This window comes from Pyrus communis, chromosome 4, assembly GCF_041283825.1.
Source record: "Pyrus communis isolate YQ-2024b chromosome 4, ASM4128382v1, whole genome shotgun sequence".
Taxonomy (NCBI): Eukaryota; Viridiplantae; Streptophyta; class Magnoliopsida; order Rosales; family Rosaceae; genus Pyrus; species Pyrus communis.
The window spans coordinates 18,221,433-18,238,261 of NC_142568.1; the positions used below are offsets into that span (position 1 = coordinate 18,221,433).

The 16,829-nt window shown below is 34.6% G+C and overlaps 1 protein-coding gene across 2 annotated transcripts; it reads right to left on the reverse strand.

Moving 5' to 3' along the window:
• Window positions 1-2,197: 2,197 nt before the first annotated feature.
• On the reverse strand, window positions 2,198-8,455 carry LOC137723704 (vacuolar cation/proton exchanger 3). Of its 2 annotated transcripts, none has more exons than XM_068462896.2 (12): window positions 8,072-8,455; window positions 5,107-5,174; window positions 4,842-4,870; window positions 4,482-4,678; window positions 4,045-4,263; window positions 3,642-3,767; window positions 3,439-3,555; window positions 3,244-3,297; window positions 3,033-3,149; window positions 2,841-2,931; window positions 2,685-2,753; window positions 2,198-2,581 (listed from the first exon to the last, which is right to left on the reverse strand). In XM_068462896.2, the coding sequence occupies exons 1-11, from the start codon at window positions 8,342-8,344 to the stop codon at window positions 2,692-2,694; spliced, it is 1,353 nt and encodes a 450-aa protein (XP_068318997.1). In that variant the 5' UTR covers window positions 8,345-8,455; the 3' UTR covers window positions 2,198-2,581; window positions 2,685-2,691. The 2 variants fall into 2 exon arrangements, with proteins under 2 accessions (XP_068318997.1, XP_068318998.1); XM_068462897.2 differs by having other exon boundaries at window positions 2,198-2,584; window positions 8,072-8,448.
• Window positions 8,456-16,829: the final 8,374 nt, after the last annotated feature.

Consider the following 16,829-nt stretch of genomic DNA (forward strand, 5'->3'; position numbering starts at 1 on the left):
GACTAGCCTATTGCCACACGAAAACATGAAACCTAGCCACTCACTAACGTACTAACGTGGGAGTTTTTTTTTTCTTTTTTTTCTCCCTAAAATTTTAAGTTTAAATTCATTGAAAATTAAAATGTGGTAAATTACTTTAACTCATTTTGGTTCAATTATAATTTTTGAAATTCTAGAGGACAATTTAAGGTATTTTGAATGTTTTCACCATATTGGGGTGCACTTTATATATATAGAAGATGATGATCTCATTTCATAAAATTTGAGAAACTTTTTTATGTTATCGCAATACTGTTACTGATTTAGTTGATAACGTATAATATTTGTGTAGAGTTTAGTAGTTAGTAATGACTAACATGTTGTGTGGTTTAGTCCTTTTTTTGTCAACAGTTTAAGTGGGGTTTTGTGAAGAAGGGAATAGGGGGTAGGGGAGCCTCGAACTCTAGTGAAGAGGGCCACAAGGGTTCTTGATTTTAGGGTTCTTCGCACCTGGATATACTAGGACTCTTGTGCCCCGACCCTTGATCAGATAAAGCTTCCCACCCTATGACCCACAATTAATAATGAGCCTTGCGACAAGACGTGGAAATTCCCCATGCTATAGTTCCCCCCAGTTTGTTCCTGAGTTGGGTTGGGGGACATCTGAGCGATTGCCTTCGTAGTTCCAAACGTGATCACAAGATGCACAATAAAAATAAGACCAATAGAAATTTCAAAAGGGACCATTTAAGTTGCAGATCGTAATGCTCCTAGAAAGGCATATGCCCTCCTCAGCTTAGCCCTTCTCTAAAGCAGAATACCTTGTGAGTTAAGCCATTAAAAATCACATATATGTCTCATATACGTTTAATGACTTATCTCATTAAATTAGAATAATTTAGAATATCAATCTTGTATAAAAAAAATATGCTTAATTATTTAATGCTATATAGAAAATATGAACTGATCAATATATTTTGTCGCATGTGGATTAATGGCTATATTAAAAGGGTGCACAACATTTTTATATTATGGTGGACAAAAAGGTGTATCGGCAATATTTGTATAGTGGTGGACAAAAATTACTCTTGTTAATAGTATAATAATCAACATAGAATCAAAATGACAGATACTTAGATTGAAAAATCAATTAGAACTTACAAATTTTGTCTCACAACCAAAATAGTGAAAGAGATTGAATAATCGAAGAGTATGAACGAACAAAGATATAAAAAAAAATGGGATGAGTGAGTCAACTTGTGAACTAAAACTTAAGTAAAACCGAGTGGCTATGCTTATCTCTCAGATGCGTCAAATGAGATGAGAAATAGGCATAAAATCGTACGTGCTCAGTTGTATATAAGTTTCTTCGTTGTTTATTAAACGAGCAAAATGGGTTAATTCTAGACTAAAAAGAAAGACCTAACCATTACCTTGAAAGAAATAGGAGTTAGGCCGGCCCAACCTTCTGAAGCCCAAGTACAAAAACAAGCTGACCCAAATCAGGGCACAATGGAGTCCATTCAAGAGGCCCAATAGTAACCTTGAGTTCTCACCATAATCTCAAGTCAATGCCTCTAGGGTTAGACTGGTTAGATTTTTTAGGATTGAACCCCATGAAACTCATGCAACTCCGAGCTATCTTAAGGAATGAACCCCATGAAATTCTAAGGCTTAAGGGAGTGTGGTCAAACTCGGATTTGAGAAGATTTTAAAAGACTTTAAAATCTTAGTGCAGTCAATTAAAAGATTTTTAAAGGATTTTAAAATCCATTCAAATCTAAGTGTATTAAAAAAATTAAGATTTTGGAGGATTTCAGGAAGTTGTGGATTTTGTGGGATTTGAGAGCTATAACCAAGACTAAAAAGAATCCAACCTCACTCCCTAGGATTTCAAATCCTTCCACCACAATTCATTCAAATTCTTTGAAATCCTATAAAATCTATCATTTTTAAAATCCTTTAAAATCTTAGTTTGACTACACTTATAATTTCAGAGGAAATCTTTGTATGAAATCATAATCTGTTTGCTAAAATCCAATCATTTTGGCCTCTCGATTCAATCACTTTCAAAATCTAAAGCATGCACTGTTTTGGTCCTTTTTGGCAACATATATACGAGTCGGTTTGTACCTTAGATATTGTTAATTAGGTACATAAAAGAAATTAAAGTGCTTAAACAAGCGTTTTCCCTAAATCATACAAGAGAACAAATAAATTACAAAACCCACACCAATCTTGAATTTATTTATTCTTTTATTGGATTACAAATCAAAGAAATGGACATCTATGCCATGTGCCACAACTTTATTCAGAACATGAAATGAAAAATCAGATGATAAAACAATCTGATCATATCGATACGGAGCTATACATGACATATTTATTATATATATTCTGTAGCCGGTCATCATCAAGCTTCAACAGTGCTTCCAATTCGTTTTGGATCCCCAAGCAAAACGAAAATTGTTTGCTTTTAGACAGGCTCAAGAACACAATCCAAAATTGAACTAACATAACAAAGCTGCATCCATCCAGCAAAACCTGCTGATCAAGGCTCAAACTTTTGTAATCGGGAAATAATGACCCCGAAACGCCAAATCTGCTTCAAAACCGATCAGTTGAGTTAATTCATGTGTTAATTAACTTTATAACTTGCTAGCTGGAAAGTAAACATTTGCGTTGAAGTATCGTAATGAACTTACATTTTAATTAAGCTCCACGAACTGCTCCAGTGGACGTTTGAAGTCCCGGGTTCAGGATGTTCGATTGATCTAAAGGGAAAAAAAAAAACACATGTTTTAGATATGAAGAATTTTAATTGTTACATTAACAAGCAAATTAGATTGCTAAGTACTTACGAAGCGGAGATTTGTTTACGAAGAAGCAGGCTGCAATGATAATGTAGCACAGCAAAAGAACCAATCCCTTCAGGTAGTGGGAACTGCCATCCTATAAAATCAAGGAGAAAGTGAGATAAATGGTTGCTTGCCAGTTAATGAAGGAAAGCTGATTAGGTTAAGTTTAGCAATATTAGATTGTTAATTAATTACCTGTAATGTGAAGGCCACAGCAAGTATTGATAAAGCCAAAGAACCAGTCTCAATGACACTGAAATTGAGATCCATGTTAATTCCCATTATCCAAGCAATGATCACGCACAACGGAACCTGAAAGTTCATTTAAATGGCATTAGAAATTAAGCTTGAATCAAATTTGAAAAGAAAAACTAGCATTATATATTCTTAGTGTATATATACTTACCACAAACATGGCAATTTGAGTTGCAGACCCCAAAGCAACCCCAAGAGTTATATCCTGCGTTTATCCGAAAAAATGTACTGGAGAACTTAGATTTCCAAATAAATAGTGGCAACAAAAACGTGCTGGAAAGATTAATCTTAATTATGTTTAGAAATGCACTGAGAAACTAATCGATGCGATTGATTGAAGACTCACCAGCTTGTTCTTGAAAGCAAATATGATTGCTCCTGCATGTTCTGCTGCATTGCCAACAATTGGTAGCAAGATTATGCTGATGAAGCTGACAGACAAGCCCCAAGAATCTGCTGCTTCCTGTTGAAAAAAGTTGTGAGGAAGTTTATATTAACATAGTAAACAACATAAGGTAACAAATTCAATCAGGGTGGTCTGACTTTTACCTCAATTGTTCCCACAACATACTCAGACAACAAGGCAATGACAGCAGTCATCCCAACCAGCCACACAATTCCACTCCAGAACCCTATATCAGGCGTTTCTTCAACAACATCATCATCGTCCGCTTCCTGATCATAACACCATAAACAAAATGTCTAGGTTAGTAATTATCAATGCTGCTAAAAATGTCCCGCAAATTTCAGTTTCAAGAGTATTGCATAACAATATTCTCGCCATGCTTGTGCTGGAAGACTGTGAATCTGAACGACACATTAGGAAAGATTCCGACATATTTTGTGGTCCAAATTGGCAAAAGAACATTTTCCCACAATTTCCTTAGTCGAACACCAGATTGTGAGATCATGAAAGGTGCAATTAAATTAGTTAACTTATTTAATTATTTACCTCCTGAGCTTCAAATAATTCGCGGTGTGTCCACAGCTGGAAGACTATGTATGCAGCGTAAGCTAAGAGCATCACAGTGCTGCTGGCTCTGGACAAATGGAGTGTGGAGTCCACTCCCATACCAGTAGAGCTCCCTGCAGCAGCAAACGTGAACAGCATTGGCAGCAAGTGGCACAACAGAGCCAGAAGCAGCATGAGGGAGTTCACATCAGCTTGTCTCTGCATGAACAACAACCAAACAACATATTTTAGATAAGCATGAAATGAAACCATACACTATCCAGGACAAGGATAAGTTTAAAAATGAAGAGATAATTGTTGGACTGTTATATAGACTTAATACGTCGACTTCCAACATTTATAAATTTCACCGAACAACGGCCATAACATTTATACAATTCGATTGAAATAGTCTAGTTCAAGCCGAGCCAGCTTACCCTGTCATATTTTTGTTCTTTTTTCATGTTGGCAATGCCACCACAAAAGAGAGAAGTGCCGAGGACTAAGAGAAGGTTTGAGAGAATGGAACCCAGTAGAGAGTACTTCACCACTGCTACTTTGTGTTGGGCTAGGGCAAATATTGCAATTATGAGCTCTGTAGCATTGCCACAGGTCGCATTTAGAAGGCCTCCCACTGCAAACCCAAAAATAAATAAATTAGAATAAGATAAATCGATCATTTTCCGTGCGTATATGAGAAATTCATAAATCAAGTTCCTTCTTGTCTTGCCCTTTTGTGTACTTATAATTACATATATATGTATGGTAGGGCAAATAATAAGAATGAAATGAATTACCTGTTGGACCGGTGTAATAAGCAATTTGTCTGCATTTTTGGGAAGAGAAAAGTACAATATTAGTGTGGTTTAATGCTTAGTTTATGTCAATGACAATGAAAATTACACTACTATAAGTACTAACATAAAATAGTGCGAATGAAAAGTTAGCACTCCTCATTTAATTTCTCGCAGTCAAAACCATTACGGGATTTTGATATACTTATGTGTGAGTCCGAGAATATAAGTTGTGCGTCAAAATCGCTACTAATAAAATTAGACTTACTCTGTCAAGAAGCTGACTCGTTCCGCTAGTGGCATGAGTCCAATTAAGCTCAGCGCAAACACCCAAGGCTGTTTAATATAAATTAGAATGTTGTAGTTAGAGAAAAACAGTCGGAACGGTTACAATCACAAAAGAATTAAGAACGGTTACGGTTATAGAAAAGAAATCAGAAGAGTTACAAGCACATAAAAGAAGTCAGAACGGTTATGGTCAAAAACATTTGCGTACATAATATATAAACGATATAAACTCATTAGATTTATGCACCAAGTTTAAACTCATTAGATTTATTTACCAAATGATATATTGAAATATCATTTAGTTTATGTACATGTATACTGGAGTAATCAATATATGCATAATTATTTGGCTCATTCTTGTAAGGAATCATTTCTCCTAACCTTAAAGGAAAAGTTTCTGCATAATTGTAAAATGGTAAGTAGCGCTGCAAGGAGGAATGAATTTTTCTAGAGAAGGAGCCAGATATTTTCTATTTTTATGCATAAGACATTAATGTAAGGATATGAAGGTAAAATAGTTTCACATTGGCGAAATGAGAAACTTTGTAAGGGCTTATAAGAGGTTGGGCTACTCCCCATATTGCCAATTGGTTTTATAGTAGAATTTCAACTTTCTTCATGGTATTAGAGCAGGTTGGCTCACGTGTGAAGCCCAACGGTCACACATGCTCCACGTCAAACCTTGCAAGGGCTTCAGTGGTGTAGCCATGATTTTCAAACAACGGGGTCATAATATCAACAAAAAAAGTTTATGCGGCCATTTTGCTGAACACCTAGTAGGCACCTTTCAATTCTTGTCAACATATGCTGAAAATTTATGTCGACATTTGTTAAGCTTGTCAAGGGTGATGCAGGATACTGGAAAGTAATGTTGAAGATTGCCAAGGCCTAGTAGGCACTTTCCAATTCTTGTCAACATATGCTGAAAATTTATGTCGACATATGTCGACATTTGTTGAGGTCTGTCAAGGGTGATGCAGGATACTGGAGAGTAATGTTGAAGACTGCGAAGGCCTAGTAGGCACTTTCCAATTCTAGTCAACATATGCTAAAAATTATGTCGACATTTGTTGAGGCTTGTCAAGGGTGATGCAGGATACTGGAGAGTAATATTGAAGACTGCCAAGGCTTTTCAACTAAAGTATTTCATATAAAAAGAGAGAAAAAGAAGATAAATATGACAGAAGAAAATAGAAGAAGTAGGAGGTGGGTGTTGTAATTTAGTTTGTCTTACCTGTTTATAGAGGTGAAATACAATACATTAACAAATATAAATGGGTTTTGAAGTTGTTGGGGTCAAGGACAACGAATAACTCTTTGTTGGCTCTGCCACTGAAAGGCTTATAAAAGGTTGGAATACTCTCCATATTGTCAATTGGTTTTATGGTGGAATCCCAACTTTCTTCAATTAATCTTTTAATTGAAAATATGACTGTAACCCCTCAAATTCAATTTTTTTCCATATAAAACTCGACATAATTTTTTTACTCAAAAAAACCCCAATGATTAGGATACACCTAAATGAATTCATTAATTACATATTACTTTACACATTTTTACATTTTTTAGATGCTTAAAATACCCCTATTGCATATTTGATGTGCACAATTAATTCTATGCAGATTGTAAGGAGAGAGTTAATGATTTTGCAAAATGAAAAATAAGACATTAATGTTAAAAAATTCATTGCATATTAATATCAAATATGAGAATTGTTGGCTTAATTCTATGTGACACACCCCGACCTGGAATGTCCGCTAGGACTCCGAATCAAGCTGTGTTGGCCCAAACTGACACATCCCGACCCGGAATGCCCACTAGAACTCCAAATCGAGCTGTGCTGGCCGACACTTAGAAGGTGACGAAGCCATAGAATGTGATAATGTGTAAAATGTGAATAAATTAAAAACTAAAAGCGCCTATATACACAATTGCGCGGTGAGCGGGTATGGACTAGGTGTCGGCCATCACAACTTGATTTGGAGTCCTAACGGACATTTCGGGTTGGAGTGTGTCACTATGTGCATGACATTATGAGTTCATATATATATTTTTACACAAAAAAAAAAAAAAAAAAAAAAAGAAAAGAAAAACCTAATATATGTAATAATACATAAAAAAAAAAGTAATTTACCTACCATGTACAAAAATGTTATTTGATTCAAAATGTGTGTGTGTGTGTATTTATATAATTAGACCATATTAATTTACCTACCTACTATTTGAAATATTCATTTCCAATTACACAAAATATTGTATACCAACAACAAAATATTGCCTAAACTTAGGAATTGGATCATGCTTTTGATTTTATCTTTTACCTACAAACAATCATATACATATTACTTTATATATTTTTACCAAAAAATGCCACTAATAGGCTAATATATGTAATAATACATGAAAAATAATTTACCTACCATGTATACAAAAATGTTATTTGATTCAAAATATATAATGTAGGTTTTCTCCAAAAAAAAAAAAACAATATATATAATCTAGGTGTAGAGTGTGTGTGTGTGTATTTATATAATTGGAACAAATTAATTTACTTCCCAATTAATGCAATATATATATATATATATAAAGGTAAATTTTTGGTGTGATATGGATAAAATTAATGCAATACAACATTTTATATATTTTATTTCAATTTTTCTACAACTTTTAATTTCAAATAAATTTAAGGATTAGGAAAAGTGGCATGGGTGTAAATAAATTGTATTAATAGGTCAATAGTGTTTTCATGTGGCTGCAGATTTTAAATTTGGATTTTTATTGGACATTTATATGTAGATGGATTTTCATCTAGGAATCATAAATTGTAAGGGCCAAAATCTAAAACATCATAATTTTAATCAAGTTTGAAAAATGACGTTTTAAAATTAACTAAATAAAAATGTTGTTTTTCACTGTTTTATTGAAACCCCTAAAGTGAAACTCACTCTTGCAAAGCCAAAGCACTGAGCAGCGATGGCAAGAGGGATGGCTGGGAATAAAACAGCGAGTTTAGTCCCCAGTAAAACCTCTTGCAAATTCGCCAGAAACTGTCTGAGAAGGGCACATGGAACTTTGGAGACAAGTGTGCGGTCGGACTTCTTCCGAAGTGAAGAGGATGACATGTTGTGCGCAGTCCGTCCGGTCCGGCCAGTCTCCTTGGTTAAACCCTTGAGGGTGCCATTTTCTAGCAGCCATGGCTGGTCGGGGTTTGAAGCCATGATCGATGGTGGTTCAACACAAAAATGTAGAAGAAAAACAAGGCAAGGTATGCAGCAGGCTCGCTATCTAGCTAGCTCAATAGTATATGTTGAGATGAAGTAGACTGGAGTTATACGGTTTAAATAGAGGCTTGCAATGTCTTTTGAATTTGCCAACTAGGCTTTCAGGAAGTTCTTTTTTTTATTTTTTATTTTTTATTTTTTATTTATTTTAATTTTTTAAGTTTTAATTTATTTTTTTAAATACAACTTACAGACTTATTACGGCACGTATTTCTTAAAATAAGAGATAAAAAATAGAGTAAATTGTAGCAAAGGTCCATCAATTTTAATCAAATTGGAGCAATGGTCCCTCAACTAAAAATTCATTACCATTGGTCCCTCAATTCATCAAATGTATAGTTATGATCTTTTTCATCAACTTCGTTAAAATTTTGTCAAAATAATCTATGTTGGAATGATCATTGCTACAATTAGGGTCCCTTAACTCATCAAAACGTATAGCTATGGTTCTTTTCGTCAACTTCGTCAGAATTTTGTCAAAACGAGTTATGTTGAAATGACCATTGCCACATTTGGGTTAAAGTTGAGGGATCATTGCTCGAATTGGGTTAAAGTTGAGGGATCATTTATCCAGTTGGAATAAAGTTGAGAGATCAATGATAATTGATTTTTAGTTGAGGGATCATTACTCCAATTAAGTTAAAATTAAAGAATTATTCCTACAATTTACTCTAAAAAAAAATAATAATATTTGGATCAGTGCCCATTTTACTCATTAACTTACTTGGCCCAATAAAAACTAGACATGTGTTAAATGTTTAAGTTTTATAACTAAATAACCAAACATCGTTTCTCTTATTAAACCCTTAACCAAATAGACCACTTGGTCTTTCTCCACCAAGTATGCGAATCTTACAAGCCATGGCCGGCATGGCTTCTCTTCTCCGGCGACCCTAACAGGCCACCTCCACCACCAATCCTTCTTTTCTCCAGCGACCCACCTCCAATCCCTCTCTTCTGCAGCAACTGTAAATAGTCGTCCTCCGTCGTGGACGACGGCCATTGTTAAGGACGGTCTCCCGCCACTGGATCGACGTCGTCGTTCCAAAAGAGTATTGCTCCGCGATTGCTAAAATCTACAGCTTGTATCTTGCAAACGATGGCGGCGGAGTCGACGAGGTAGCCGTGGTCGCGGACTTGTTGTGGAGGACGGAAGATATGTTGGACAAGGGAATGGAGGTGGGGTTGACGGAGGAGAGATGAATTGGCTGGTGAGATCTGCCATGGAAGAAGCAAGGGGAAGAAGATGCTGCTGTTTAGTTAGGGACATAAGGTGACAGTTGGGTGTTTGGGTATTACGTCAGCAACTGTTGGGATAGGTTTCAAATGACAGATGTTTAAATTCAATTGATCCACGTAGTGGTCAGTAATATTGGTGTGCTGATTGTCCAAAAAATAATATGTATATTCGTCCTGCATTAGACAATGCTACGCTTCTTAATCCTTTTTTTTTTCTCAAACTAACATGATACTATAACGCAGTTGATTTTTCGATACAATAATATAACGTGCAATTCAAATTCAATTCTCCATAATATCGTAGTAAATCTGGTGGTTAAGATTAAAAGAGGTCCAAATTCAATTCTCGATAATAACTACACACAAATATCTTACTTTGGTAAATGTTGATTATATGAGAAACCAACTAAATAATATTTGCAGTTTGAGGAATTTTGGTGTGGTAGTGTTCCTTTTATATGGTGATTGAGATCTATGTGCATATAACAGTATGAAATTTTGAGTACCCATAAAGTATGAAATTCTTTTTTTTTTTTTTTTGCATAACTTAGCTTTAATAATTTATATCTTTTGCACCTGAATTTTGCAGTTCAAAATATACATCTGATCATATGTTTAATTAAAAAATGGTCCAGAACATTGCATTTGCTCTGGGTAAGATATAAGGAATTAATAAACCAGTGTCGGCAGTGGCAGGCGTGTGTATAGGGTATATCAAATTAGAAAGGTACTCGCAAATCGACAATTTAGCAACTTGACGTTTATTAATTACGAACATAATAAGCCAAGGGCTATAGACTTGCAACAGATAATTCATAATATATGCCCCTTACTACTTCGTTCTAGTGATATTTTTCTTTACTTGTAAGTAAGATATCTTAGATTCAATTATCACCAAAGACGAATTTGAATCATATTAGTGTAGATAATATCATTTATTTAAAAAAAAAAAAAAATCATGACATATGTTGTTTGGTATAGAGGATTGTATTAGAATGAGAAACACTCTAAATTCAAGCACTACAAGAGGCGTAAGTTATGGAATTTTACGTGATGCCCAAAAATATAAATGAATCATTTTTTATTTTGAGGAGATTGTCATTTTATGGTGGATAGGAATCTATAAGTTTTCTTTTTGAGTAATATTCATCTCCTACCTCCAAGATAGTAACAAATTTACCATTTCTTCCTTTCAACATACCTTGCAAATATTGTGTTATCTATTCAAATCTAATCCTCATATTGCTAACTAATTAAATGAGTAGTATATTCATAGCAATCAAGAAAGAAAAAAACGGCATCCTATTTTTTACTGAAGATAAAATACTTGTTGTGCAATTCATGAAAGAATAGGCAAAAATTCAGTAGAGAAAGAAAAGTTGCATAAAACCCACTTGAAGAAAGAATACAGATAGAAAATTATTATAGAAAGTTGGGGTTTCACTATAAACTAAATTTACAATATGAAGAGCAATTCAAAATCTTATAAGTTCTTGCAAAGTTTTTACATTCACTGATGTGGAGTCTTTTACCTTTACATCCTCCAAAGGCCTCTCACGCGTGGCGCATTTTCCAGCCAAACATGTGAACCACACGAATTGGGTGAAATGAAGCATGTGGTGCCATTTGGCAAATGTGGGTAACATGCTCTGATACTATGAATAAATTTGAGATTCTACCGTTAAAGCAATTGACAATATAATGGGGAGTACCTCAATCTCTTAGACCTGCTCTAACTCTTAAAGTAAAACTCAAATTTTAGATTTTAAACTTACCCAAATTTGCTCCAACCCTTGGGCCAAATATAACTTTTAACCCAAAACTCATTTATAGGGCAATTTAGCCTATAATTTCCCCTAGGTTAGTGGGCTTGGTCAATATATGTATTTTTTTTTTTAGTTTTTATATTTATGCATTAAATCCAACGGCTAAGACCTAAAATAATAAAGTCTAATGGTAAAAAAAAAGATCTAATGGTCAAAAATTTAAATCCAACTGCTAAATTAATTCGAAAAAAAAAAAAATTCTTTCATGTGTATCATATTCTTCCATAGTGTTCCACAAGTTTCATGATGTCGGTTTAGTGATTTTGAATATTTACCTGAATCTACATATTTTTAGGTTAAAAATGTTTATAAAATAAAATTAGAATTACATAATTTTTTTTTAAAGTTACTTCAAGAACAAAATTATCCTAAATTGTTTCTTTAATAATTGCAGGCTAAAAATTTAATCTAGAAGGGTTGGTCCAGAAAAACTGTTTTTAGATTAAAACCTAAATTTTCTGGTTTAAAAAATTTAAGTTCTAACCTAGAAGTTGGAGATGGTTTTGTAAGTCCTTACAAGATTTTCCTTTCACCGATGTAGGACATCTTCACAAATCCTCTCACGTGTGGCGAATTTTCAAGTCAAGCACGTGGATAACACAAACTAGGCAACATAGAGCATGTGTTGCCGTTGGACACGCGTGGGTTAGCATGCTCTAATATTATGAAGAAAGTTGGGGTTCCACCATGAAAGCAATTGATAATATTATTGGGAGTAGCTCAACCTCTTATAAGCCCTTGCAAGAGACATTTTCACAAGCCTCTCACATGTGGTGAATTTTCAACCTAAACACATGGACAACAAGATTAGGTGACATGAAGCATATGTGGCCTTCAAGTTTCACACGTAGGTCAACCTGACTTGATACTTGAAGAAAGTTGGAGTTCCCCCATAAAACAAATTGGCAATATGGGGAGTAGCCCAACTTATATAGGTCTTTACAAAGTTTTTGCTTTCACCAATTTGGGATTCTTTTGTTAGAATGTGAAGGGAAAAGAGTCCTACATTGGTGAAAAGATAAACCTTGCAATGACGTACAAGAGGTTGCGCTACTTCCCATATTGCCAATTGGTTTTATGGTGGAACCCCAACCTTCTTCATGGTATCAGAGCAAGTTGGCCCACATGTGAAGTCTAACGGGCACACGTGCTCCACATCACCCAATTCGTCTTGTCCATGTGTTTAGCTTTAAAATCCCCACACGTGAGGGGACGTGTGAGAATATGAAGATAAAAGAGTCCTACATTAGTGAAAGGATAAACCTTGCAATGACTTATAAGAGGTTGGCTACTCCACATGTTACCAATTGATTTTATATGGAACCCTAACGTTCTTACCTTCACATCCTCACAACTATTAACGTGTTTTTTTAATTATTAATTAAATAATTTCACATTGATTTTAAACCACGTATATCCAATATAATTATGAGGAAAAAAAAAACAAATAAGTCCAAAGGTTAGCACATAAAAAATTATACGCAAAATATTTTCTATGGAGACAACAAAGAGAAATAATATTAACGATGGTGATGTCATGACTCATGACCATACATATGCAAATATACAATTGCGTATTATTTTTTTTTTTTAGTATTAACTGGGCCAAATGCATGCCACATATATCAGATAATGATTGAGAACTCTCAGAAGTAGTTGTGTACACAACCCTGCGTATACTTACATACGAACCTTCCTGGAAACTCCTCCATGGATCGATTATCTCTGATCATATCTCTAAATTTTAATCCCAAGTAGAACAACTTTAGACGGTTATGCTTAGCTTTCCATGCTCGAACAAAATCTCGAGTGAGCTATATCATGAAGTTCTTGCTAGGCAGGAATGGCAGGCTCACATGGAGTTGCACATGAGCATATACGATCGTTTTTGTTTTTGATTTGATATTTGTTTGTTTGCTTTGGATGGTCTCCGCCTATTACGGTATTACCCCGTTGATTTTACGTTGGATATTCACATTCCAGCGTGACGATGTCTCTCGAGATGCCTATGTTGGAATAAGAGACTGCTTAGGGAAAGAAAAGATTAATTTACGTATCAACTATCAAGCCACTTTCTTGCTTAATTGCCATACACATACAATACAAAACTACCTTCTTTTATGCACTTGGGTATGTTTATAATTTGAACAAATTAATGAGTCGTAATCAACTAATTAACAAGAAGCAAAGTGACAAAATTAGGGAAGGTAGAAAGAAATTTCGTGCTATATCATACTATTTAAGGACAAATTCCTATATATATGTTTGCGGCTCGATTAGATTTTCAATTTTGCACAATATTTACAGGTGAATTTCGGGTGTCCAAGTTTGAAACTGCGCTATCAACGGTTGTGTTGTTTGAAGGGTTTAATTCTTGCTAGTTGCTTATTTAGTTGTAGAATTTATGCTCCATTTAATTTGCTTATTTTGACTGCATTCTATCATGTGTTCATGAACGTATATATGTACACGTATGCTCATGACCCTACTCTTAATTTTCAGCTTTGAATTTCTGACATAAGTTGCTTTCACAGCTTCTTAAATATAAAATCTTCTTTGGGGTTACTCTATTCATGAAGATTATTAAGCAACCAAATTTACATTTGACTAGTATTTTCTTATTCATAAGTTGATCTCTACTGTCTCTGATAGCCTTTTTAAAATAAAATAAATATGTGTTTGAGATATAAGGAAAGTATGTTATAGAAGTGGTGAAGAAGAGAGGTGGGAGGGAGAAAGGAAGAAACAAATTAAGAAGAATAATTTTTTTTTTTTTTTTTTAAAAGTCTTGAAAGTATAACAATTTTTTTTTTAACAAACAATAATATCTACATGAAGAGAGTGAGGGAGTTGGTTAAGTTTTAAAATGTGTTTGCCATAATAATGTGGTTTAACTTCGCATTTGGCGAGAATCGAAACCTCTCACTTACAAGTGAAGAGGAATATCACTAGCTAGGCCGTTGTATTAAGCAGCTTAAAAGTATAACAATTACAATTGTTTTTTTGTTTTTAGTTTTCTTTTATGTGCATTTCGTCTACCTCTCCGTAAAAAAAAAAAAAAAAAAAAAATACCAAACACAACGTTATATTGTGTGCTTTTCTCCGCTCTTTTATCTTCTATATATAAAGGGAGCACACTAAAATGGTGAAGCTTCAATGTCCCCAAATAGCCCTCCCTAATTAGAATTCTAAAATAAAACAATTAATTAAAAAAAATCCAAGCTAAACAAACTGTCACACGCATGTATATCTAATTTTCTCATCTATTATCCCTTTATTTATAACACAACATAAGAAAAATAATTATCAAACGGATCATTTATTTATCGTCTTGCGCTGCCATGCTCAATTAATTTGGTAATTAAAATTTTTGAGGCCAAATTAGTATGTACTGTAATGAGTGTGGTAAAATTCTGATGTGGTCCCTTTCGTTAAGAACGATATATATATATATATATAAAAACCTTTGAATTACCACTGTTAGTTGTTCAAAATCTATATTGGTTGCTTGGAAAAAAGTACGAATTGGTTTCATAGAAGGGAAAGAAAGAATTACTTTGTCATATATCAACCTCAATCATACTTCGATCCTTATAAACCATTGAATTATTAGAGCTCTTATCACATTATTTAACATCTACCCACACTACAAAAACATGTCTTGCTCTCGTTGATTATGTCTTCGCTAGAATATCCACATACACCTCTAAGTATATCTGCCCTCCACTCGATCCCTGACTGTGGAACCCTAGACAGAAGTTTCCACGAAGCTTCCTCCATCTGTTTAGGTATCCAGCCCATATCTTTGTGGCCACGTCCGCGACTCCGTACACATCTCCATCACGTCGTTCTCTATATGTACATGCAAGATTTGGTACAAGATCTCAGCTGGGTCGTGCATGCGATTTACGGAATACGTTTTGGATGCATAAGGACGGAACAGTTGTTCTGGGATGTAATCATACGTGGGGTGTTGGGAACAGAAATTTCCACGAACTTTCCTCCCAATCAGGGGTCACACTCTTAGGGCACGTTTGGTTGAAGTGAAGGTAAATTTAGCGATTTACATGACATTACTGCTAGTTTACTGTGTTACGTTCGATTTTCGTTAAAGGCGAATTTGAACTCTATAATTACTAACTCATTGTAAAACTTAGCGCACTCTTCACGTTCTTAGTGTAGATATTATCGTTTGCTATAAAAAATTAAAAATATAAAAAAAAAAGATGACATTACGATTTAAGTTGCGTTTTATATATTTAACTCTATGCACGCATGTCAATATTTAGACTAAAAGAGAAGAAAGAAAACAATCGAATTAAATTAAAATCTACAAATGATGCAGAAGAAGTCGTTCAAGATTTGGACTGTGTGCTGCTGATAGTGAGAAGGTTCACGTCATTACCATATTAAAGCCTGATTAATGTACTAATTGTACCATCCACAACTTACTTTTCTACTTCCGTACCAGTCACACCTAGGGTGGTTGACTATACATATACTGGTAAAGCTCAACATCAAAGGCAAATCTAGAAAAATTTGGATTTTGTACTTTAGCTAGTGGAGAGTTTCATATATTTGGATTTCCTAATTATCAAATAATTGAAAGAATCGGTAAGATTGGGAATCGAATGATCCCAGAAGAAATAAAAGGTTGGTTGACAAAATGAAAGGAAATAAATAAAAGGTTACATTGTAATTTTTTATTTTTTATTTTTTTGAAGAGAGACGATAGCTTTTATTGAATCAACAAAATTCAAACAACATTAATGAGGGCCTTCACAATCGGATCCGGAGGCTCCTCAAACCAACAAAACTCAATAGGAAAATACATAGCCAATTTGGCCATACCATGTGCCGCAACATTCGTAGAACGGTGCACATAACAAACCTGAGAATCCACAAGGTTCACAAATTAGCACAAATGTCATCCAACAGAAGATCCATAGGAGAAGACCCATGGAATCGGTTGCCAACAACTTGAACCACCTGCAACGAGTCACATTCCACAATAATGCGATCCAAATTCCTTTCCACTACCCAACGAATTCCCTCATGGATTGCCAGAAACTCTAGCATAGTGGAGCACGATGCAAAAGGTATTTGGCAAACAAAACCTCCAGCATAGGTACCAGCTTCGTCATGAAATACCCCTCCTACACCACCCACATTCGACGTAGAAAGGAAAGAACCATTAACATTGACTTTCACCCATCCGGAGTGGTATATGTACACTTCAATTTGAACAGTAATACTATAAATAATAACATTTAAGTATAATTTCCTATTTTAACAATGTAATCTGACGACTACACCGTAAATGGTAACTTTGTTATTTAGTATTTTTACGTGTAATT

Bases quoted from the DNA above. Each gene is read 5' to 3' on its own strand.
- LOC137723704 (XM_068462896.2), bottom strand. From the start codon at position 8,344: ATGGCTTCAAACCCCGACCAGCCATGGCTGCTAGAAAATGGCACCCTC. The intron at 4,264-4,481 runs GTAAGCTGGCTC...TTGTTCATGCAG, and splicing joins AAGAACAAAAATATGACAGG to AGACAAGCTGATGTGAACTC. The intron at 3,556-3,641 runs GTAAAAGTCAGA...TTTTTTCAACAG, and splicing joins ATGTTGTGGGAACAATTGAG to GAAGCAGCAGATTCTTGGGG.